The sequence below is a fragment of the Melospiza georgiana genome, chromosome 18 (genome assembly GCF_028018845.1).
Source record: "Melospiza georgiana isolate bMelGeo1 chromosome 18, bMelGeo1.pri, whole genome shotgun sequence".
Classification (NCBI taxonomy): Eukaryota; Metazoa; Chordata; class Aves; order Passeriformes; family Passerellidae; genus Melospiza; species Melospiza georgiana.
The window spans coordinates 3574838-3598217 of record NC_080447.1 but is presented as its reverse complement, the minus strand read 5'-3'; the positions used below and the strand labels follow the sequence as shown (position 1 = coordinate 3598217).

At 51.1% G+C, this 23380-nt stretch overlaps 2 protein-coding genes across 2 annotated transcripts; both read right to left on the bottom strand.

Moving 5' to 3' along the window:
* Positions 1-125: 125 nt before the first annotated feature.
* On the bottom strand, positions 126-9572 carry ALDH2 (aldehyde dehydrogenase 2 family member). The gene is made up of 13 exons (XM_058037076.1): positions 9417-9572; positions 8317-8421; positions 7238-7378; positions 6981-7060; positions 6506-6617; positions 5987-6115; positions 5471-5584; positions 5054-5156; positions 4238-4422; positions 3819-3983; positions 1995-2152; positions 983-1097; positions 126-717 (listed from the first exon to the last, which is right to left on the bottom strand). The coding sequence occupies exons 1-13, from the start codon at positions 9537-9539 to the stop codon at positions 685-687; spliced, it is 1563 nt and encodes a 520-aa protein (XP_057893059.1). The 5' UTR covers positions 9540-9572; the 3' UTR covers positions 126-684.
* A 2233-nt stretch (positions 9573-11805) lies between these two features.
* Positions 11806-23364, bottom strand: ACAD10 (acyl-CoA dehydrogenase family member 10). Its single transcript, XM_058037030.1, has 14 exons — positions 23299-23364; positions 21991-22215; positions 21223-21371; positions 20487-20675; positions 19154-19312; positions 18251-18410; positions 17752-17884; positions 17427-17495; positions 16575-16756; positions 15887-16037; positions 15194-15339; positions 14533-14706; positions 13745-14088; positions 11806-12125 (listed from the first exon to the last, which is right to left on the bottom strand). The coding sequence occupies exons 2-14, from the start codon at positions 22145-22147 to the stop codon at positions 12048-12050; spliced, it is 2091 nt and encodes a 696-aa protein (XP_057893013.1). The 5' UTR covers positions 22148-22215; positions 23299-23364; the 3' UTR covers positions 11806-12047.
* Positions 23365-23380: the final 16 nt, after the last annotated feature.

Sequence of the window (23380 nt, the reverse complement as noted above, 5' to 3'; positions counted from 1 at the left end):
ATCAAGGCACCACAAGCACAGCGGGCAGCACAGAAAGTCAAAGCAAAGCCTTAAAAAACGGGTGAGGGAATCTGTGTGTGCTTGGGCTCACTGGTACAAACCTCCCACTAAAGTAGGGTTGAGTGCATTGAGACAAGAAATGTTTATTTGGAGTGGCTACAACCAGCAGGACGGAACAAAACAAACACTTTTCCCTCAGATTTCACACCGCTCCCTGCCCAGGTACACACTGAACTCAATTCCCTTTGCTCACAGAAAATAAACACAGTTCATAGAACAAGGGTTATAAATCTAGCTCTGTAAGCCAACACATAAGTGTTATTTTCTATTCTATAAATCCTCCTAGACTAAAGAAGCATTTAAATGATTTCTTGGGAAAAAGAAGCTTATTTATCAGATAAAGATGTAAAGATCACACCCCTCTCCTCTGGGTGACTGCACCCACACAATACATTCCCAAAATAACCATCCCCACCTTGGTAATGCTCAGCCAGCTGCATTTGATGTTTTAAAAAGATAAAGCCAAGTAGGTTTGTTTCTTTTTTTAAGAAAAGCTCCTTTAAACACCTAAAAAACACCTCTTAATGCAGAGTTACGTATTTTTGCATACTAAATTTTCTGTCTTGAGCTTTCCTCATGAAGCTGCAAAATTATTTTCAAATCTGTGGAGAAGGTTGCTGTCCTTTAGGAGTTTTTCTGTGGAATTTTGATTGTCACCTAGGGATAAAAAAAAAAAAGGTAAAAAAAGGGGAAGTTACAAGTTTGTTTGTTTGTTTGTTTTTCTTTGCAGGGGTATTCACTGGAATGGTGAGAAGCAGGAGAAAAACCAGAGGAAGAGGGGGCAGCTCAAGGTTTGGGGGTTCCAGCTCTCAGCCCAGCCCTCACCAATGGCACAGGGACATTTGGAGCTGCAGCAGAGGGTGGGGAAGGAAATACTCAAATACTCACAGGTATTGGCTGCAGGAAATACTCAAATACTCACATTTTTCACCTCCACATAGGCCTCCAGGCCGTACTCCCCCAGCTCCCTCCCGTTGCCAGAGGCTTTGTAGCCCCCAAAGGGAGCCTGGGCTCCAAACACATCGTAGCAGTTGATCCTGGAAGGGAAAGGGAGGGTGAGACAGCTCAGGGAGCAGCACTAAATAAATAAATATCTGGTTTTTAAAATCTATCAAATATCTATTTAAAGAACCTATCCAAAAATCTATAAAATAGCTATCCAAAACCTATAACATCTCTATTAAAAATTCTGTATCTTTAAAAATCAATAAAAATCTATACAAAAAATCTATACAAACCTATATAAAATTTGATAAAATATCTGTATAAAAAATCTATATCTATATTAAAAATCTATAAAATATCTGTATAAAAATCTATAAAATATCTGTATAAAAATCTATAAAATACCTGTATAAAATCTATAAAATACCTATATAAAAATCAATAAGATACCTATATAAAAATCAATAAGATACCTATATAAAAATCAATAAGATACCTATATAAAAATCTATTACATGTCTATATAAAAAATCTATTAAATATCTATATAAAAGCTATAAAAATCTAAATATCTACTAAAAATCTTCAATATCTACTAAAAAATCTATTAAATATCTATTTAAAAATCTATTAAGTATCTATTAAAATATGTAAATAGCTATTAAAAAATCTATAAAACATCTATTACATAATCTATTAAATATCTATTTTAAAATCTATTAAATATCTATTTTTAAATCTCTTAAATATCTATCAAAAATCTATTCGATATCTATTAAAATCTATAAATATCTACTAAAAATCTATAAATATCTATTAAAAATCTATACATATCTATTAAAAATCTATAAAAACAAATACCTATACAAAATACACCCCAACGTTACCAAGTTCCCGTTACACCTGAAGTTCTGCCACGACCCTGAGCACAGCCCAAGTCAAACTGACCCCAAACCGAGACCCGGGGTGCCAGGGGGTGCCAGGCTCACCAGACAGTGCCAGCCCTGATGCTCTGGGACACGAAGTTGGCTTTGTCCAGGTCCCTGGTGAACACAGCGGCTGCCAGGCCGTACTTGGAGTCGTTGGCTCTCTCGATCACCTCCTCGATGGTTCTGAACTTGAGGATCTGCATCACCGGCCCGAAGATCTGCAAGGAGCCAAAGGAGAGTGGGGAACACACACAGGAACCAGGGCTGGGACTGCCTGAGGGCCCACGGGCTGAGGGAACATCAGGCTGACAACGTGTGATTAGAAGGCTTATATTATATATTATATATCATATATTATATATCATATATTATATATTATATATTATATATTATATATTATATATTATATATTATAATATATTATATATTATAATATATTATATATTATAATATATTATATATTATATATTATATATATAAAAATTATAACATTACACATTATACATAATATATTATACATTACATATATACTATATTCTGTATTACATATTATATATTCTATATTACATACATTATGCATTATATTTTATATTATAGATAATATATATAATACAAAAAATAATATATATAATAGAAAATATATTCTATATACTTTATATTATATTTATTATATGCTTTATATTTACATTATATAATACTTATTATGTTATACAATATATATTATATATTATGATATATAATATATAGCATTATATTATTTTATATTATATATTATATATATTACATATTAATTACATATTATATTATACATATCATACATTATATATACTATATTCTGTATTACATATTACATATTATATATGTATATATATGTATTACATTATATATATTACATATAATATTATGTCATATATATTACATACATTATATATTATATTTTATATTATAGATCACATATATAATACAAAATATATATAAATAGAAAATATATTCTATTTTATATACTTTATATTATATATATTATATGCTTTATATTATACATTATATAATATTTATTATATGTTATACAATATATATTATATAATGTATAGCATATATTATATAATATATATTATGTAATACATACTATATAATATATAACATATAATATATACCATATAATATATTGCATTTTATTATATTATTTTATATTTTATTATATTTTACATTTTATTACATTACACTTTACATTTTATTTTCTATTACACTGCATTTCACATATTACATTATAATATATATTTTATATATTACAATATATTATATAAAATATGATATATATAATATATGTAAAATATATGGTATACTATCTATATATATTATATATAATATATAATGCTATACTAAAGAATACAGAAAAGATCCAGACAGAAGGCTAAAAGATACCAATGAAAATCTCCTGACTCTCCTCAGTCTGACACAGCTTGGCCCCTGATTGGCCAATGAATAAAAACATTTCACATGAAACCTCTGTTGGATAAACAATCTCCAAACCACATTCCAAAGCAGCAAAACACAGGAGAAGCAAATGAGATAATATTGTTTCCCTTTTTCTCTGAGGCTTCTCAGCTCGATAAAAAAGCTGTTTATAGATATAATTTGAGATTTAAAATACTACTTAAGAATGATTAGTTCCTCCCTCTAAGTGAAACATCTCACAATAAAATAATGTCATTTTATCAATCATGCAATAAACCTCAACAGCTCATTAACAAAAGATATCCCCCTAAAAGAAATAAGCTATAAAAAATTAAAAACCACTGCTCCACCTAGTTTTAACAGCTATTAACAGAACAAATACATTTATTTCCATCCCCCACTGGGAGCTGAAGGTGCTGCAGCACTCACCTCCTCCCTGGCAATGGTCATGCTGTCCTGCACGTCCCCAAACACAGTGGGCTGGATGAAGTAGCCCCTGTCTGCAGCGGGGCTGCCACCACACAGCAGCTTGGCTCCCTCCCTCTGGCCCGTGCTGATGTAGCCCAGGATCTTCTTGAACTGCTCCTCATCCACCTAAGAGCCAGGAGGGACAAACAGCTGCTGTGCCATCCCTCATTGCAGCAGGCTGCCAGGCAAGCTCCAAAGGGAAATGGTCATTTTTAAATGCCAAGACTGTCCCACTGGCTAATTAACCCCTCCCTCCTGCACCAGTGCTAATGGGCTCAGTTCAAATCAGGTTAATCAACAGATCCCACTCTAATCTACACAGGGACTGGAGATTGGGACAATTTCAGGAGATAACAGCTCAGGGCTCTTCCTGCTCCCACCTGAGGGCCCTGCTCGGTTTTGAAGTCAAAGGGGTTCCCAACCACCCTGGCCTTGGCCTTCTCCACACTCCTCTCCACAAACTCGTTGTAAATGTCCTCCTGCACGTAAGTCCTGGAGCCAGCACAGCAGCACTGCCCTTGGTTGAAGAACAGGGCAAAGTGGGCTTGATCCACAGCCCAGTCCACTGGGAAGAGAGAGAGAAAACAAATAAGCAAACAAACCCAAGCAGACCTGGGACTGCTTTAGCACATTTATCACAGAGACTGCTGGGGATACAAAGTCCTTTCAGTTGACAGCATTTGCCATGGGTTGGAGGGCAGGAGTTGCAGATTTAATTCTTTATTAAAGCACCCCAGACCAGAGAAAAATATCCAACCTGAGGCAAGTTACAGTTCTCATTGGAAATTATCAGGTGTTAAGGACAAATTTTCTTCCTTACTTAACTGCTCAGTTAAGTGAGTGTTGGCTCATCGAGGCCAAAAATGAGTTTATGTGCAAGGGATGAGGGAAGCAGCACTTCACAGGAGAAGAAAAGAGTGGTGTGCTCCAAGATAAATTAAAACAAACTGGGGCAAGGACTGGAGGAAGATACTGAAACAATTCTCTTTTTTTTGTTGATAGCTGAACTACCCAGCACTGGGAAAAGAAGTGGGAGTGGTGAGTGCTGATACACAAATGCAGCAGCTGCAGCAGAGTGGTGGTGTCAGGGCCAGAGCCTCACACTGGAGACCTTTCCTTCCTTTTCCTTCGCCCTCCAGCTCTGGAAGCAGCCAAGGTAAAAGGCACAGATCAGACATTTCCCAGCAGCCACTCACTGTCTGCATCAGACAAGATGATATTGGGGCTCTTCCCTCCGAGCTCCAGGGTCACCCTCTTGAGGTTACTCTGTGCTGCAGCCTTTTGGATCAGGTGTCCAACCTGCAGGGAGGGCAGAGCAGGTGTTGGAATTAACTCCCATCAGCAAGAGAGCTCTGGCTTTACATCTCAGTCAGCATTTCATGCTAATCCTCATTGGCAGGGCTTTGAGTTTCACCTCCAACAAGAAACAGCTCAGGGGAAACAACAGGAAATACTCTAAAGAATCAAATTAGAACAAAGGAGTCTTAGCTAATGCAAATATACATCTCACAGCCTGGAACGAGCTTTGAGTGAGGTGCAGAAGGCAAAGCACCTGCAGTATCTCACCAGCCATGGGATATTCCATGGTGCCAGGGCTCAGGGTGCTCCCTTACCTCGGTGGAGCCAGTGAAGGCCACTTTGTCAATGTCCATGTGGGAGGAGATGGCAGCTCCTGCCGTGGGGCCATAGCCAGGGATGATGTTCACCACACCTGGGGGGAATCCAGCCTGGCAGCACACAGCAACATTATTGCTCTGACAAAGCAAGGCTTCCACCCCCCTCCTGTGTTTGTGACAGCAGCCTTCACTCCTTTGATTTCTCCTTTCTCTTCCCAGGGCTCCATTTTAACATTTAACAACCAGGACAATTCCTCTCCCCACCCCACATCCCAAGCACAAGTTGAAGGTCTGAATACACACAGAAATACAGAGAAATGTTCACTTTCTGACCACCCTGAAGTTCATTATGTAATCAAACCTCAAAGAGCCCTTCCCTAATCAAGACTTACATCATCTGCACATGCAGATGACTATGAACAATATATGAACAAGGGAGTTTTTCTGATAAATCAACCCAGCCCTTCCCTGCTCCTGCCTCCTGCAGTGATGGAATCCTGGCCTTGTCCTCACCTCTTTGATCAGATTGGCCACGTAGAGAGCAGTCAGGGGGGTTTGCTCTGCCACTTTCATCACAACCACGTTCCCAGTGGCCAGGGCAGGCCCCAGTTTCCATGCTTGCATCAACAGTGGGAAGTTCCACTGAAAAACAAGGAGAAATTAAAAGTTTCTCATTAGTCAGTAATGAACCAGTGAGCTCCACTCAAATAAGCACTTAGGGAAGAGTCTTGGATTTTTCCTCATCACACAAAATTTTGAGGTTAATTCTAGGCAAGAATTTAAACTTAACTGTGGTTCTGAGTCAGCTAATTCCTATAAATGAGCTTAAGCCCCCCCCCTTTTTTTTTTTAATCAGCAGAGCCCATGAAATCAAGAGGCAGCTCTGCTCTCCCAGGCTGGGTGAGGTAAGAACCCTCCCAGCTGGTGCAAGCCCAGCTCTGTTCACCCTGGGAGGAAGCAGAGCTTGGCAGCAGAGGGGTGCAACACTGAATTCTTGCAGCCCTGCAGGAACTGCTGCTCCACTTTACTCACTGGGATGATTTGCCCACAGACTCCCACGGGCTCGTGCCTTGTGTAGCAGAAGAAGTCTCCATCCAATGGGATGGTTTTGCCATGGAATTTATCTGACCAGCCTGCAAAGTATCTGCAAACAATAACAAATTGGTCACTGGAATTAAAACAAGTCTGCAGCCAACAGAAAATAAAGGAGGCTTCCTCTGTTTCAGTCCCAACTCAGTGCAGGTATTTCCCAAACAGGTGATTTAAAGAATGGACAGTAAATAGAAATATTTGTGTGCTAACAGATCACCACCATTTGTGTGACTTTGGGGAAGTCAGAGTAGCAAAAAGTAGAAACAAAAGAAAATAGTAGAAGCAAAAAGTAAACCCAAAGTGTCTGATATGAAACCATCATAGATCAGACCCAGATCCCACAGCCCCTGAATTGGGAGGTGGCTGAACCTGCAGAGCCTCAGCACCACGGGCCAGCTGTGGCCTCCAAACCCACCTGAGACATTTGATCACCATGTCCAAGTCCACCAGGTAGGAGATGGCGTAGGGTTTGCCATTATCCAGAGTTTCCAGGGCCTGCAAAGACAGCAGAGTTTCCTGAGGAGCCGGGGGGGAACTGAGTCAGGTCTCAGTCTGCAGCCTGTCCTGTCTGTTGGTTTTGTGCTCTCAGCTCCCCAGAAGAGCCTCCCCACCCTCTGTGAGTGTGAGCTGGGGGTGAGGAGCGGGCACAGCCCCGGCGGTTCCTGCACTCACGGCCAGGTAGGCGCGGTCCCTCTCGATCAGGTCAGCCAGTCGGTTCAGCAGCTTCCCGCGCTGCGATGCGTCCATCCTCCTCCAGGGCGAGCCCAGCCGGAACGCTGCCTGGGCTGCCTTCACCGCCTTGTCCACATCTGCCTGCGGGGGAGCCCGGCAAAGGCTGAGGAACAGTCACCAGCCCCGCTCCCTCCTTCTCTGCAAACAACAAAAACGCTCCCTGCTCTGCAGGAGAAAACTGCCCGAGGCCAGGCAGCACCGGAGGCTGCTCCTGCCGGGCTCTGGGGGAGAACCTGCAGTCCCAGGGCAGGGGAGCACCCTGGGCCCCTTCCCAGGAGCACCGAGCTCAGCACACCCTGTGAGGACACAGCTTTCCCCTCGTGAGCAGGAAGCAGCAGCAATGGCAGAGGAGCAGATGGGTGCAGCAGCTGTGCAGCCTCTGCCTGTGCTCAGCCTCTGTTATTTCAGCTACACAGAGTGCAAATATCATCAGGTTATTTCTGCAATGTCACCTGCTAGGTTAATATTTGCATCCTAGAATGAGGCATGTAAAAAGCTCTGGAAGTCTACTTTGGGCACTTTTTCACAATCCAGTCCAAAGGAGTTTTTTCCTGGACCAGCTGTCTGCCCCATGATTTTGTCCTGCCAGGGCATTTGCTGGTTCCTACCTGGCTCTCTGTCCTGGCTTGCTGCAATGGTCTCGCCAGGACAAGCCAGAGAAGCAAACAACAAAGGGTTTCCCTCACTCACCCCTCCCTTGGGGAACACACACAGGTTTCCAGACTGTAGGAGAAACCTCAAATTGCTGGGAAACACCACCTCAACTCTGCCACAGACTCCAGGAGGGCCTTGCATAAGGCAGGTGATGATTACTGACTTTATTCCCCACCATTTTTTTTTTTTTAAGCAGTAGCCAAGGAAGGACTCGAGCAGCACTTGGTGTGGTGTTTGCACAGATCAGACACTGCTGCAAGCACGGAGCTGCCCAGGTGGGACAGGGGGTGGTGCCTTCCTCTGCATCCCCTCTGGAGCTGCTCCCACAGAGAACAATCCCATCTCAGCAATCCCACAGCAGTTACCTTATCGCCCTCAGCCACCTGGCAGATGACTTCTCCCGTGGCTGGGTTGACGGTGGGGAAGGTTTTCTTGCTGACTGCATCGTGCCATTCGTTATTTATGAAAATCTGCAAGGAAAAGCCAAGCAGGGTGAGCCTTCGAGCCAGATCCCAGGGGAATCAGGGAGAGCTTTGCTTCTTTGATGGCATCTGAGGAGCCTGGTTAATTAAAACTTGACTTGTGTGGGCTCCAAACCTGCAGCAATATGAAGGAGATACTTTAGCCTAAAAGCACACAACACAGCCTCGAGTGAATAAAAGAATTCGCAGCTCAGCAAACAGCACGTGAGTTGGAGGAGGTTCCCATCTTGGTGGGTCCTTGTGAAAGCTGGAATCCTGGCTGGGGCTGTGCAGGGACAGCTCAGGAGACTGAGGAGTGGGAAAATGCTTTAGGCACAGACAACACAGTGAGCTGATTTTGTCCAGAGCACCAGAGCTTTTACAGGATTTCTTATGAGTCTTAAGGATCTTTTCCAATCCAAATGATTCTGTTATTTCCCAGATTAACCAGCTTTAGGCTCCCCATGCACCAGAACCAGGTGCTAACAGCAGCTTTTTACCAACTCTTTCTTTCTAAGGGTAATTTTTATTTTTTTTTTCAGGTCTGTGGCAAGAGAATGGGAGTGCAAAGATCGCGGTGCTCGCCAAGAACCTGCAGAACACCCAGACAACCACCAAGAGCCCGGGCACGGCCACCGGGGAAGGAGTGGCCGGGTGCCTTGGAACGCACCTCGCACAGGTGATCCCACAGGGTTTTCCTGGAGCAAGGGTCCGCTCTCTGCAGATAACCGGCCAGGCACCTTCCCCTCCCTCCCGTGCCCTTGCCCGGAGTTTTTTTCCTTGTGTTGTTGAATTGTTGAACGCAGCGAGGGAAGGGGGCGATGGGACAGACACACACACACACACACACACACACACACACCCTGTGCCTGCGGCTGCAGCCAGGGTTCCTCTTTCCGAGGCTTTGGGCCCAAACCCGCGGCTGCTCCGGGCTCGCTCGGCGGACACGGAAGCCCCGAAGCCCCGGCCCGGCGCGGAGCCCCGGGCTCCCAGCGCAGCCCTACCTTGCTGTAGGCGACGTCGGGGCGCGGGTTGGGCGCCGGGATGGGGGAGGCGGCAGCGGCCGAGAAGGGAGCCCGGAGCAGGGCCGGGCAGAGCCGGGAGCCGCGCACCGCCGCCCGCAGCATGCTGAGCTCAGCTGGGCCGGGCCGGGCCCCGCACGCCGGACGGCCCCGCTCCGCCCGCTCCGCTCGGCACCGCCCACCGCCGCTCGCTCGGGCACGGCCCCGCAGAACCAGCCCGGTGCCCTTGGTTCCTATGGAAAAGGCTGATCCAGCTCGGTTCGAGCAGCACAGCTTGGCCGGGCTCAGCACGGTCCCGTTCGGATCAGCTTGGCGTGTTCGGCTGGGCTCGGCACAGCTCAGCACGGTTCGGGTCGGTTCAGCTCTGTTCGGTTCAAATCAGGCTTGGTTTGGTGCACAAGGGGGTGCCTCATCCGTGCCCAGCACTGTCCCTGTCCAATCTCTGCCATCTCCTGGCACATGCCCAGGGAACTTTGTGCCTTGTTGCAGGCAACAACCAGGAAAAAGGGAAAAAACCCAGAAACATCTCCGCTAAGATGGTTACTTTCTCGGGAAGGTGGTGAAGGAGAATTTGGGGACCTGGACTCTCAGTTCCATGGATGTGCCACCATTACCGTCCACCCAGGCACCCAAAAACCCCTCCCGCGTGTAGGGGCAGTGGAACAAAGCCAGGGAAGTGCTTTCACAACAGGGAGTTTCTGGGTGAATGCAAATGAGAGGCTTTGTGAAATCGCTCCCAACAATGGCTAAAGGCCTTTTTTTCTGGTTTGTTTTAGATGCCTTGTGCAACTTCAGCGTATCCAAGCGCAGGGAACAGAGGTGTGCTCGGGTTATCATCACAAAGAAAGCCACAGACCAAAAATACAGAGAGGTTTTTAACCTCTGAAAAAAAAAAAAAAAAGACCTATGGTATTACCCTGTAAAAGAGACTCAGTGAGGAGTCTCTGAAGGGTGACAGGGATGGCTCTGGTTTATTAAAGGGGGCAAAAAAAATGTAGAATATTTGAGTTCAGGAGTGGTTTCACCCGCTGTCCTGGACATCCCAAGCTGCTGAAAGTCTTGCTGGAGGTTCCAGCATTTGCACTTTCCAGGCATTTCTCTCCTATCCAGGGCAGTATCAGCCCAGTTGAGCAGGGAGGAACAGCCCAGCCCAGAGAAGGCAAAATGCCCTCCCCAGGTTATCCAGCAGGACACGGATTAGGCCGTGCGTTTCCCGGATCAGCTGGAAAGAAATCCTCTTGTGCTGGGTCTCAGGCTCCTCATCCCTGTCCGCCCGTGTCCCCGGCAGGGGGGTGGATGGATGAATTCCCGGGCAGGGGCTCCCGGGCAGCCCTTTAGAAAGTGGCACTCGCGAGGAGGACGTGTCCTCCTCCTGGCACAGCCCTGCTCGTGTCAAACCCCCCTGGGAGATGCCAGAGCCGTTGTCCCTGCAGAGATGTGCCCGTGTCCCCCAGAGCCAGCGGCTCAAGGTGTCCCCAGGGCACGGCACGGAGCTGAGCTCCGGCTCGGGCTAAGCCGTGTCTGTGCCTGATCCCGGCAGGGGCAGCCCCGGCACCGAGCCCTGGTGCGCGTTCAGTGAAGCCTTGGCTCTCTCCGCAGACCCAGCAGAGTTAAACCCCCGGGGCAGGCGCGGCTCTCGGCCCCCAGAGCCGGCCGAGGGAGGCGGGAGGTGCCGGAGTCAGGAGCGTGCTGGGAAACCATCCCAAATATCTGAGCTGGGCACACACGGGCTCAGCGCCCTCCCCCTTCCACGGCAGAGCCAAACGCCCGAGGCTGAGGTGGAATTTCACCCCGCAGCTTGGGAGAACCCAAGGCTCGGGTTACCGGTTATCCCCACAGCCTCACGGTCCCTGTGCTGAGCCAGCACGGCCCCCAGGGCTCTCTGCAGCACCCCCTGTGCCCCCGAGGGCTGGCAGGTGGTGCCCACCCCGGGCACATGGGCTGTGGGGCTGCACCCACGCTGGAGGAGCAGGAGAACCCAAAGAACCTTACCCATTACTTTAATAATTAATTAATTAATATACATTGCTCATGCTCATAAAGTTGTTCCCACAGTTCTCCCGTGGCTCTGTAAAGCACTGAAAGCTCCCACTGATCCAGTCTGCACCTCCATGGTCCCCAAAGAGACCCCACCACACTCATGGCACCACGGATCCTCCCAGCTCCACAGGGCAGGCACTGCCTCAGCTCCAGAGTCTCCCCTGAATCCAGAGACCTCAAGGACTGGATTCAGTTCCTTCCACCACTGAGGATTCTTCCAGCATCTGCAGGTTGCTGGAGGTTGTGCTGAAGAAGAAAAGATGTGCTGAAGGACAAGAGACATCCTGGTCCATTCTGTTTATTCCCAAAACTGGGTCGTGCACCCCCAGCCTGGTCACTGCAACCAACTCTCCCTGCTGCAGCTCTGATCCTGCAGCCCCACGATCCAAGGGTGGACTTGGCCCTGCATTGAGCCAGGCAATAAAAGCACCAAACACCTCTGGGACTGAGCTCACAGGCTGCCCTCAGCACGGCCTCTCCCATGCCAGAGTGCCTGGTTTGGCTTTGGGTCCCCCAGGGCTGCAGCTCCTGGCCCAGCTCTGGTTTGGAGAGTCCTGTGGCCCCTGGGGACCCTCAGCCAGACGTGGGGCTCAGGTCCAGGGGAAGTGCTGGGCTGGGATCTGCTCTGTGGAGATGTTTTGCTCCAGGGACCTGTGGGAGAGAGAGAGCAGAGCCCATGTGGGCACACAGGGCTGCAGCACCAGGCAGCAGCACCCCAGAGCCTTGCAAACCCCTGGGGACCCAGTGCTGGGGAAATGCCTCACTGGGGACCCCACAGCACACAGGACAAATCACCCCTCAAGCTCACAGGCCCCACACTGCAGGGGAGTCCCAGGGTTGCCCTTTCTTTGGGTCAGGGAGGGCTCAGGCCTGAGGAATCTGCTCACTTTGGTGCCCTGATCCATGACCTGTGCAGCCATCAGTGCCACTGCCTTGGTCCTGGCACTCTGTGCCTGGGGGAAGAGGATGAGGCCCATGAGAGCTCTGGTGCCCCTGGTGCTGCCCCTCTGATGGGCAGCCATGGCTCTGAGGGAGGAACTGAGCTTCCCTCTGCTCCTCTGGAGAGGATCTCCCTGAGCTGGGGGCACAGGCAGCCTCTGGGATCAGTGTGTGGAGCCTGCTGCCTCCTGGTGCAGGATGAGGCAGGATCAGCTGAGATCCTGCCCTGCTCAGCCAGGAGTGGCTCAGCTGCCAACTCCCAGAGATGAACCTCCCCTGGCAGTGCCAGCTGGCAGGGGCAGCCTTGCCCTTGCCCTTGGCCGTGCCCAGCTCTGGAGCACTGTGGCACTTCCAGGCTGGGAATATTTGGCTGTGTAACAGTTCTCTGCATTATCTTGCTCTTGCAGGCAGCAAAACTCCTGCCCTGGCTTTCACAACTTGCACAGCAAAGGCTGACAGGGCAGGGATGATGCCAAGGGAAAGGGCAATGGGGTGGCTGTGGAGGTGACAGGGATGAGGGGCTCTGTGGTGCCACACACCAGCAGCAGCATCTCCACAAGCCCAAGACATGGAATACAGAGAGTGTGGCAATCCTGATGTTGGAGACTTGGCAAGGATGAGTGTTTCGAGGAAGGGCAAGGAGATCTGCTCATCTCAGCAGCTCCACATTCCCCACAGCCTCTGCTTCCCTGCCCTTCCACCTTCTCTGTGGATCAGCTGCCAAGGGCCCTGACACGCTGCTGTTTGCTGGTTTCTGCCAGAGCACAGGCAAACACTTTGGAAGGGCACCTGGATTTTTTTTTTTTGGCAGCTGAAAGGAGGTTAAGTAACCCACTAGAATTTGATAATGTCACCAGAATAATTAGGAATATAATCTTGGTAGCAGCCCAAGGGTGGAGCTGTTTGCTTCCACTCACTGTGAATGTGTGAAAGGGGAGGTTCAAGGAACCTCTCAAGGGAGCACAGAGGGACAGAGAGAAGGGAATTCACTCAGCCTTTCCCAGAGGGAGACTGCAGGAGGAACAACCATTTCTTCCTGGACTGGCAAATGTTGAAAAGCCCAGCCCAGCCCAGATGGCAGGACCTGGGTGAGCAACCACAGCTGGGATGGTGTTAATCTGCTGCTTTTGGAAGGGAGTGCCAGCTCCCAAAATCAGTTTCCCAGGGTATGAACTCTGTTGCAGCCATATGGACCCAGCCCTTGCCCTCCAAACCACTGGGCTCCAGGAGTGCCAAATGCCTGCCATGATCAGGAGAACCAGGACACTTGGAGGCCACCATCCCCACCCTGGGGCAGGTGCAGCAGAGCAGCTTCAGCACAGATGTCTCACCTGCAGCTCTGGCAGAGGACGTGCAGTCCCTCTGGAATGGGAACTGAGAAAGCCCCTCTGGATGCCCATCTTGCAGCAAAGCCCCTGTGCCATCCCCGCCAGGCTGCTGGGGGCAGTGCCCAGGGGGGCTCTGGGCACAGGGGCTGCCCCAGGCCGTGCCCAGGTGCTGAAACTCCTGCCCAGGTGAGGCCCTTGCCCGGCCCAGGTGCTGGAATGGCGCAGGAGCAGCTTTGTGGGGGGCAGGCTCTCAAACACACGGAATCCTTCTTTAACAGCAAAATCCCAGGCCAGATCAGCCACAAACTCTGCATCCTTGGGGCTGCTGTCACCTGGAGCTGGCCTCCCTGGGGACAAGAGAACAGGACACTTGTTTGGAAAAGCCTGTGTTGGGTATCACATCCCAAACAGCATCACCTGCCCTCCCCTGGGCCAGCCCAGCAGGACTTGGAGAAACTCCTCTCTAAGGGATGTGAAAATAAATTCAGATTTCATTCTGATAAAGGCTCCAGGGCCACACCTGATGTGTGCAGACAAACAGCACCGGGAGCTCTCAGCACCTCCCTGTGAGTCCCTTGGCAAGGCTGGTGCTGAGCTGGGAGGTCTGAGAGCTCCATCTGTAGGACACAGCTCTGGGCTCCCAGCTTTGGCCTCTGCTCAGTTCTCCCAGGAAAGGAGAGACCCCACAGCACAGAGAGCAGGCAGGGAGAGGCCTGTGCTGGAGCAGGGAGGCAGCTCTGTGCCCCTGGCTGTGCCCTGTGCAGGACTCAGCTGCCCTGCTGGCTCCTCACCTGCCAGGGAGCCGCGGTGACGTCCCTGCAGCATCACAGCCCGGCGGAAAGAGGCAAAGGCCAGGTAGAAATTCCAGTTCTCTGGGTGCTCCACTCCCCTGTGGCCACAGTACATCTGGGAATACTCCTCTGCTGTGGGAATGCCCAGCTGCCCCAAGTCACAGTTCCTCAAGCCTGGAAGATGGGAAGTACCAGGGAGTCAGAGCAGCTCCCAGGGCACGGTGAGAGCCTTGGGCACAGCCAGGCCCCTCCATGGAGACACCTGCACCCTCCAGGACCTGCACAGCTCTGTGCTGGCTCCACAGGGAGCTCTGGGGTTTGGCACCAGCCCCTGCCCCAAAATGCACATGGGGCAGTTCTCCTGGTTAGGGTGAAACTGTGACTGACAGAGATCTCTCCTAAACCTCTCCATTTAACCCTGTACTTTTCTTTTTAACAAGTGGATAACTTAGTGCACACACCAGTCCTGACCTGCCTCACAACTTTCCCACCCAAAAGAGTTGCCCAGCTGCCCAGCTGGAGTGAGAGGGAGAACAATGCAAACCCAGAGCCCTTTGCAGCTGCACTGAGCCCCACTGCCAGCTGAGCTGCTTGGCAGGAGCTGATCTGCTCTGAGCTCTGGCTCCTCTGTGTGTGCCAAGGTGAGTGTGCCCCTCTGTACCTCTGCGAGCCCCAGAGGGGGCTGGCAGGAAGAAGCTCACACAGTTATTCGCCACATCACACAGGGGATCTCCTAGAGTGGCAAACTTCCAGCCCAGCACAGCAAGGACTTCTGGCCTGTCTGGGTGAAAGACCAGGTGGTCCATCCTGTATCAGAGGGAAAAAGAGATCAGGAAAGTCTCCAGAGGAGGGAAAAATCCCAGTGCTCAGCAGCAGTAGGTGCTTTCAGTGCTCTTCACTCTCTTCAAAAATCGCAGAGTCCTTTGGAAGGCAGCACAAAGTGAAACATTAATTTCTGCAAGCAGAGGATGGAGGTTACTCAATATTGAACCCCCTGGTTAATAATGGACTAAACTGGGCTTTGGAGAATGAAACCAAGTTAGTCAGAGCCTCAGATCAGGGCTGATTCCTCAGTACTGCAGGAAGAGCTGATGATCCTCCAGTGTCACACCAGCATTTGCAGCTGTTGGATAAAGAATCTCCATCTCATTCCCTGGGGATGCTCACCCTGACCCAAACCCAGCTTTTGGGCTGCTCTGGAGCTGCTGCCCCAGCCCAATCAGCACCTTTTGGAGTCTGGGGGTCATTTTACACTCAGTCCTTGTTTTACACTCATTTGACACTCAGTCCTTGTTTTATACTCATTTGACACTCAGTCCTTGTTTCCTGCCTGGCCTGTGCTCCAGGGCAGTACCTGAAATCACCGTGCACCAATGTTGTCTTCTGGGATTCAGGAAAATGCAGAGGCAGCCACTGGATGAGCCTCTCCATCGCTGGGATCGTGTGAGTTTCCACAGCTCTATATTGCTTTGTCCAGGTCTCAAACTGCTGCTGGATGTAATTTCCTGGAACAGGGGAAAGGAGGGAAAGGGAAAGGCACAAAGAGGCTTCAAAAGGGACACAGAAAAAGCCAAACAGCCAAGCAGATCTCAGTCCAGAATCCTGATTAAGCTTCAAGATTATAATTGCAATTTCCAAGGGTCTCATACTTTCTTAACTGGGCACTGGATTTAATATTCAGGTGGAAAGAATCCAATCCTGGACAAAAAAGTAACTTCACCAGCTCCAGGAAGCTGAGCTGTCTCTGCAGAGGGACTGGAGGGGATGCTTGGGGAGGTTTGGTCAGCAAAGAAGTTACTCCTGTATCCAAAGTGGGCAGAGATGGCAACAAACATGGCAGGAAGCTCTGGAGGTAGGAGAACTTTGGGAACTCACAGGAAACCTGGATGGGAAGAGCCCTTCCCACCCTCCCACCACACCTGGGGATTCAGACTCTGGACTGCTCATCCTCCCTTTCCCACCTGCCCCCAGTTTGGTCCATCCTGCCCATCCCTTGAGCTGCTGACACCCAGGAGAAGAAAGGAAGCAGAGGCTGCTCTCACCGTGCTCCCCCAGCTGCTGCAGCTCGGCTGCTCCCGGCTCCAGGCTGTGGATCCTGGCCAGGACGTTTGCCATGGCCCCGTACCAGGCCCTGCGCTGGCGCGGTGGCACCGCGGGCAGGCACAGGCTGTGGTGGATGTGGCCAGCACGGTGCTCCAGCAGCAGGAAAGGACAGCCAAGGATGCTGGGGAGGCAAACTGGGATGTGTGGGGCTGAGGCCAATCCTGCCACTCCCCCCAGATCTCATCTGCACCTTGAACGTGCCCCCAGGCCTCACCTGGGCACTCTCTGGAGCCCAGCTCAGGCTGTGCCCGTGACTGTGCCACGCTCTGCCCTGGCCCCTCCAGCCCCAGAGCTCCAGCAGCAGCTGCTCCCTGTTCCCTGCAGTGCCCGTGGGCTGGGCTGCCAGGCTGCTCACAACACAGCAGCAGTGGGCACACAGTGAGCTGCAGTGCAGACACTGAGTCCTGCAGGGATCTGAGCAGGCTGCAGGCCCGAGGGCTGTCCTCTCACAGATTTGCTGCTGTCACTGCTGCCTGAGGTCTGGCAGTTGGAAAAATCCTTTCTTTATTGCAAACCTGAGCACTCTGAGTCAGCAGGAAGCCCTATAACATTGCTTTATAAGTGCTTTTCAAAGAGAGCTTTTGGATTAATAGCTAAAATGGAACATACCTAAACCAAACCAAATAAAATGATTCTGTTCTTTGAACTTCCAGAGGCTCCTCCAGCCCCACACTGCACAGATGTTCATTAGATCAGAGCACTTTGTGAGCTCTGGTTCCTTCTCTGTTCACCTTTGGGGGAATCTGGCTGCAGTTGCCAAGCACAGAGTGAAAGCTGAGGGCCAGGATTACCTTCTGTCCTCACAGAGAGCAAGCACAGGGGGCACAGGAACACCAGCCTCAGCCAGAGCCTTCAGGACCCTAAAGGGAGGGACAGAGGTGCAGGGAATCAGTCCAGGCACTGCTGTGTTGGAGGCAGACACACCATATCACTGTGCTCAGCTTTAAATATACTGAAATCATGTGGCTGGGGGGAGGTGAGAGGAGCACAGCCACATCTTCCCATGGCCTGGAGCCCCCAGCTCTATCCCACACTGGAAAACAAGGGGAGGCCATGAACGATCCTCCCCCCGTGTCCTGCTCCTCTGGCCCAGCAAACTGCAGCAGGACCCCTCACCTGTATTCCCTTGAGACAGAAAGGCCCGAGGGGCCTGAGGGAGGCTCCTCCTCCTTCTTCAGCACCAGCAAACGACCTCCAAACTTCACCAGATAGCTCCGGGTGGACTCAAACTGCCGTAACTCCAGCGGGGCTGGGAGGAGGGAGCAGAGGGTCAGCACCTCTCCAGGCCTTCCATCCCCTTCCTGCAGCTGGGGCTGAGAGCCCACTCTGTGTCCCAAACCTGGCAGTGGCTCCCAGCTGCCTCACAGGACAGGAATATCCCTGGCATCTCTTTGGCAAATTGTCCTCAACCCCTCCCAAAATGAGGAAGCCCTAAAATGTTGTTTCTTAATTCTAGGAAAGTGATGGAACACTGAAACTGGAATGGCTGTGCTGTTTGCTTGGAGATTATGAGCCTTTCCTTAATATTATTTTTCAGTCCCTATGTCATAGGAAAAAGTCAAAAGCTCCAGAATATCCAGGTTTTCTGATGGAAGGACCAAACCCACTGCAATACCTGTTGGGTGGGCACCAAGAACATCCTCAAGGTACTTCTGCAGATGATCCTTGGGGATTTCCATGCCTGGTCTCACTGAACGAGTGTAGGGAACAAATCCTTGCAAAGGAAACCCCAGATGGGCTTCCAGCTCTTTGAGTGCTGCTGCTGGATCATCAACCTGAAACCAGGAGGGACAGAGTAGCACTGGTGACAGCTAGAAGGCAAAATTCCCTGGGAAAGAGAGAGCCCTGCCTGGTTGGGGGGGATGCATTTATCTGTGAGTCCATCAGCACTGATCCCCTGACACACAGGAATTCCTGGCTCATTCCCTGCCAGCACAGAGCTTCCCACCTCTACTCTGCCTGGAGAGAGCTGTGATGGTGGCACAGGCACTGTGAGCTTGGGCTGGGATCAGAGCTGGAATTCCCTGTGTGCAATCCAGGGGAGTGGAGGTCACTCTTCCCACCAGTCCCAGTCTTGTCCTTTCCCCAGTGTCCCCAAATTAAAACCCCTGTGCTCAGTGACCCCAAAGCCTGGGGGTAACTTGGCAGTCCCCAGCTGACTCATCCAGGAGGCCTCAGAGTTTCTGGGAATTCATTTACTGGGACTCATTATCTGCTGTGGTTGTCTCAACCATAGGGATAGGGCTGTTTCTCCTACAGGGAACAGAGGAACAGGAATGAGGAGAGACTTCCCTGAGGTTACACAGAGTTTGGAGCCATGAGTGGAACAGCCCCGAGCAGACTTTGCCAGTGATCCCTGCTTTAACCCCACCACATCCTGCAGGGACAAGCGAGGCTGGAGCAAAAGGCTTGGCAAGAGTCAGCCACTGTCAACTGGAAATCCTGAGCTGGTGAAACCCAACAGCTCCTGTACCCAAAACCCACCCCCAAACCCCACCCTGGCTGTGCCACTTTGTACCTTCACTGTTTTCATGCCAAGCTGGGCTGCCACCTCCAGGTTCTGGCTGCTGCTGTCCAGCAGGATGGATTCCTGGGGCTGCACACCCAGGAGCTCCAAGCACAGCTTGTAGATCCCAGGATCTGGCCTGGGCACCCCTTCCTGATGGGATTCAACCACCTACAGCAGCAACAGATGGAAAATGCACGAGCCTGGGCAGTGCTGGAATGGAGATGGGAGCTGGGAAAGAGACTGGTCTGATTAACATGAGAAATGAAGGATGTGGAGCTGGGTGGGCCCTGGTTCCAGGGACTGTGTGGGTGCCAACTGCTGTGGCCAAATCAGCCAAACAGGACCAGCCAGTCCTGGGATGGAAGATATCCAATGAGATGTCCCAGTGTGGGACACCAAACTGGCTCCAGACCAGTTGCTCAGTGCTGTCCAAGGAAGCCTTGGATGGCAGCACCTTCCAAAGGCTCAGGAAAAGCAGCGTCCTGACCACTGCAGCCACCAGCCATCCCAAAGGCACCTCCACAGCAGCTGTGTTTGCCATAACCATCCCCCTAAAATCTGGATCAAAAAAGCACTGACTCAGTGTGTGAGCACTGCCACTGCCCTCGCAGCCACGAACACCCCAAGCAGCCATTCCTGCTCTGTAACACTGCAGGAACAGCAAGGAATCCATTGCATGGATATAAAGCCAATGAATCCATTGCATGGATATAAAGCCAACACTAATGGAAACCCACACTCAATTATTTTCCCCCACTAATTGCTGTGCAGGGCTGTAGCTCCTGTTCCAGGAGCAGCACACACTGGAGAGGCCGTGGGGATTGGAGCCTTGAGGTTCATGTGTCACCAGATCTGCCCATCTGTGTCATCTCTGCAAAGCTGAAGTGTGCTGGGAAAGGAGACTCTGCTGGGAAAGGAGCATCTGCTCCTCATCCCACACAGGTCAGCAAGTTGGGGTACTGGGTTTTTGTAGCACAGGGGTTACATAAAATCCTTGAAGAATCCTAACTCTTTTAAAGCTTATTTTTGTTTGTTTGTTTGTTTTTTTAAAGCAGGCAGGGCACTGAATAATAACATTTATTTCTAGTCTGTGTTCCAGCTTCCAAGTCCTGTCTCCATCGCTGCCTGTGCCTGTCACACAGACTCGTGGCTGTGTGGGCACTTTGCAGTGGATTTGCAAATGTCACTCAGCCCCTCTCCAAGTGCCTACAAGGAATTGTGTCAGGAAATGTTCTCCAGGCTGATGTCAACCAAACTGTGCTTAAACTGCACTAAAAGAATTCGAGTTGCTGCTTTCACAAGTGGAGGAGCAGAGCCCCGTTTGGGATCCATGCAGACTCACCACATCGAAGTGCTGCTGCTCCAGGGGCAGGAGCCTCTGTCCGGGGCACAAGCTGTGGCTCAGCAGAGCCGTCTGCAGCCCTTCTGCCCGGATACACTGCGCTGCTTCTGCCATTGTGGGGAGCTGTTTTCTCATCTCCTCTCGGATTAAATCCCAGAGAAAGGAGTGCACGGGAACACGGACATTTGCCTGAGAAACAGAGAAACCCCAACAGTGGTAATGGGCCAGAAATGGGGTGAAAATAAGAGTGGCTTGGGTGGGTAGGTTATCTGATCAGCTTATCTTGCTGTCCGAAGGCAGGCAGGGAATCTCTCAGCCAAATTGCTTTGCCCAAATAAACAAATGTTCTCGCATTCCTGATTCTGCAGCAGAGATAAAGGGCTGATTTTGGGAGAGAGAAATCCCTGGGACTGTGCCTGCCATGGGATCAAGGCAGGTTAGAGACAGACACTGACAGCTCAGCAGGCAGGAAAGGAATCTGCATTTTAGACTGAGATGTTTTAAAAGGACTTTATTCCAGGAGGAAATTAAGGCAAATTCATCTGCCTGCCTGCCCAGGCCCCGGGATAATGGTGGAAATCTGCCCTGCTCTGACAGCAGCGCCTCCTAGATGGAAAATCCAGACCCTTCAACCACAAAATTGCCTTTTAAAGCTCCTCTCTCCTCACTGGACCTGTTTCTATGCAGTCAGGAAGCACAGGGAGAGCAGGGGGGAGTTTACAGGTGTGAGGCTTACAATCTCAAAGCACTGCTGTCCCAATTCCTGCAGGAACTCCACAGCTGTCAGCTCTCCCCTGGAGTACTGCAGGGAGAGGCTGCTCTCCCCTCCAGACAGCGCAGCTCGCTGGGCGGTGCCGGCTGGAACGCAGCTCCGGGCCTCCCAGTCTGCACCGAGAACACAGGCAAGGCGGGAAAGGCATCAGCAGAGCGGGCAATCAGCTGGGGGCGCCTCTGGGCTGAGAACGATGAGCTGCACTGGGGCGAGTGACACAGCACAGAGCAAAAGGCTTGGGCACTGCAGGAACTGCAGCACCTCAGCCCTGTTTGCAGCGTGGGGAATCCCTAAAGCGGCACCAGCCTCGGGTGGCAGCGGGTGGTGGCACCACAGGACAGTGCAGGGTGGTCACTGTTACTTCTGTGACTTCTGATGGCACAACGGGTCCCACCATCACAAGTTCCTGGGTGTCCCACCAGAGCTGAAAGAGGCACCTGAGATTTACCTTCCCTCCAAGCACAGGAACAACAGGAGCTCTGGTGATGAGGGACCAGATCAAGAGAACGACTGGAGCCGTGCCAGGGCTCAGAAAGGTTCTTTCCCTGATATTTCTGATATCAGGGAATGGGCACAGCCCCGAGGCTGCCAGAGCTCTGGGTGAATTTGGGTACCACTCCCAGGGATTGTTGGGGTGTCTGTGCAGGGCCAGGAGTGGATGATGATCCCCGTGGGTCCCTCCCAGCTCAGGACATTGTGTGATTGTGTGGGGTCAGCAAAGGGAACACACACCTGAGGCTGTCCTGTGGGGGGCTGGCAGCAGCACCCCGCTCTCCTCAAACACCACGGCTTTGTAAGAGACCCCTCTGGATGGCTGTGGGATCAGCAGGAGCCGCCGGATCCCGGCACACAGCAGGCTCTGGGCACGGGCAGCGCTGCTCAGGGACATGCTGGGAACCACGGGGGGCAGGGACACTCACAGCTCAACCAGGGACAGGCTGGAGCACAGCTGCAGAGCTGCAGGGGAAGTGTTGGTTTATGCACACAGAATCATGGAATTGTTATGGTGGAGAGCACCCAATCCAACCTCCCCAGATCCACCAAACCCTGGGGCCAAGGGCTCTGAACACTTCCAGGGATGGTGGCTCCACCCTGGGCAGCCACTCAAGTGTCCCAGACAAACCAGAGACCCCCAAATTGGGTTTTATACACACACCCCTTCAAGTGCTGGGGACAATGGGATAACTCATCACTAACATGAACTAATTGCTGATCATAATCAGTGATTGCAGCAATGTGAGGGTCACCTCTGCTCCCAGAGAACAAGGGACACAAACAAGGTGAAATAGCCTCGAGGTGTGCCAGGGGAAGTTCAGGATGGACAACAGGAGGAATTCCTCCATGGAAAGGGTGGTCAGGGATTGGAACTGCCCAGAGACGTTTGGAGTCCCCATTCCTGGAGGTATCCAAGGAAGGCCTGGACGAGGCGCTGGGTGTTGGTGACAAGGTGGGGATGGGTCAGGGGCTGGACTCCATTATTCCGGGGCTCTCTCCCCTCAGGGACCCCTCACACCTCCCGGGGCTCTCTCCCCTCAGGGATACCGGGGCTCTCTCCCCTCAGGGATCCCCTCACACCTCCCGGGCTCTCTCCCCTCAGGGATCCCCTCACACCTCCGAGGGATCTCTCCCCCCAGGGATCCCGGGCTCTCTCCCCTTAGGGATCCCCTCACACCTCCGGGGGATCTCTCCCCTCAGGGATGCCGGGGCTCTCTCCCCTCAGGGATCCCCTCACACCTCCGGGGGATCTCTCCCCTCAGGGATCCCGGGGCTCTCTCCCCTCAGGGATCCCCTCACACCTCCGGGGGATCTCTCCCCTCAGGGATCCCCTCAGGGATCCCGGCGTCTCTTCCCTCAGGGATCCCGGGGCTCTCTCCCCTCAGGATCCCCTCACACCTCCGGGGGCTCTCTCCCCTCAGGATCCCCTCACACCTCCGGGGGATCTCTCCCCTCAGGGATCCCGGGCTCTCTCCCCTCAGGGATCCCCTCACACCTCCCGGCCCGCCCTCAGAGGCCAAGGCTCCCGCTCTCGCGAGAACATACCCCGAACTCTCGCGAGAAGCAGCTGCCGCCCCTCGCAGCCCCCTGCGCGCTACCGCCACAGCCGCCGCCGCCGGGTACGTCA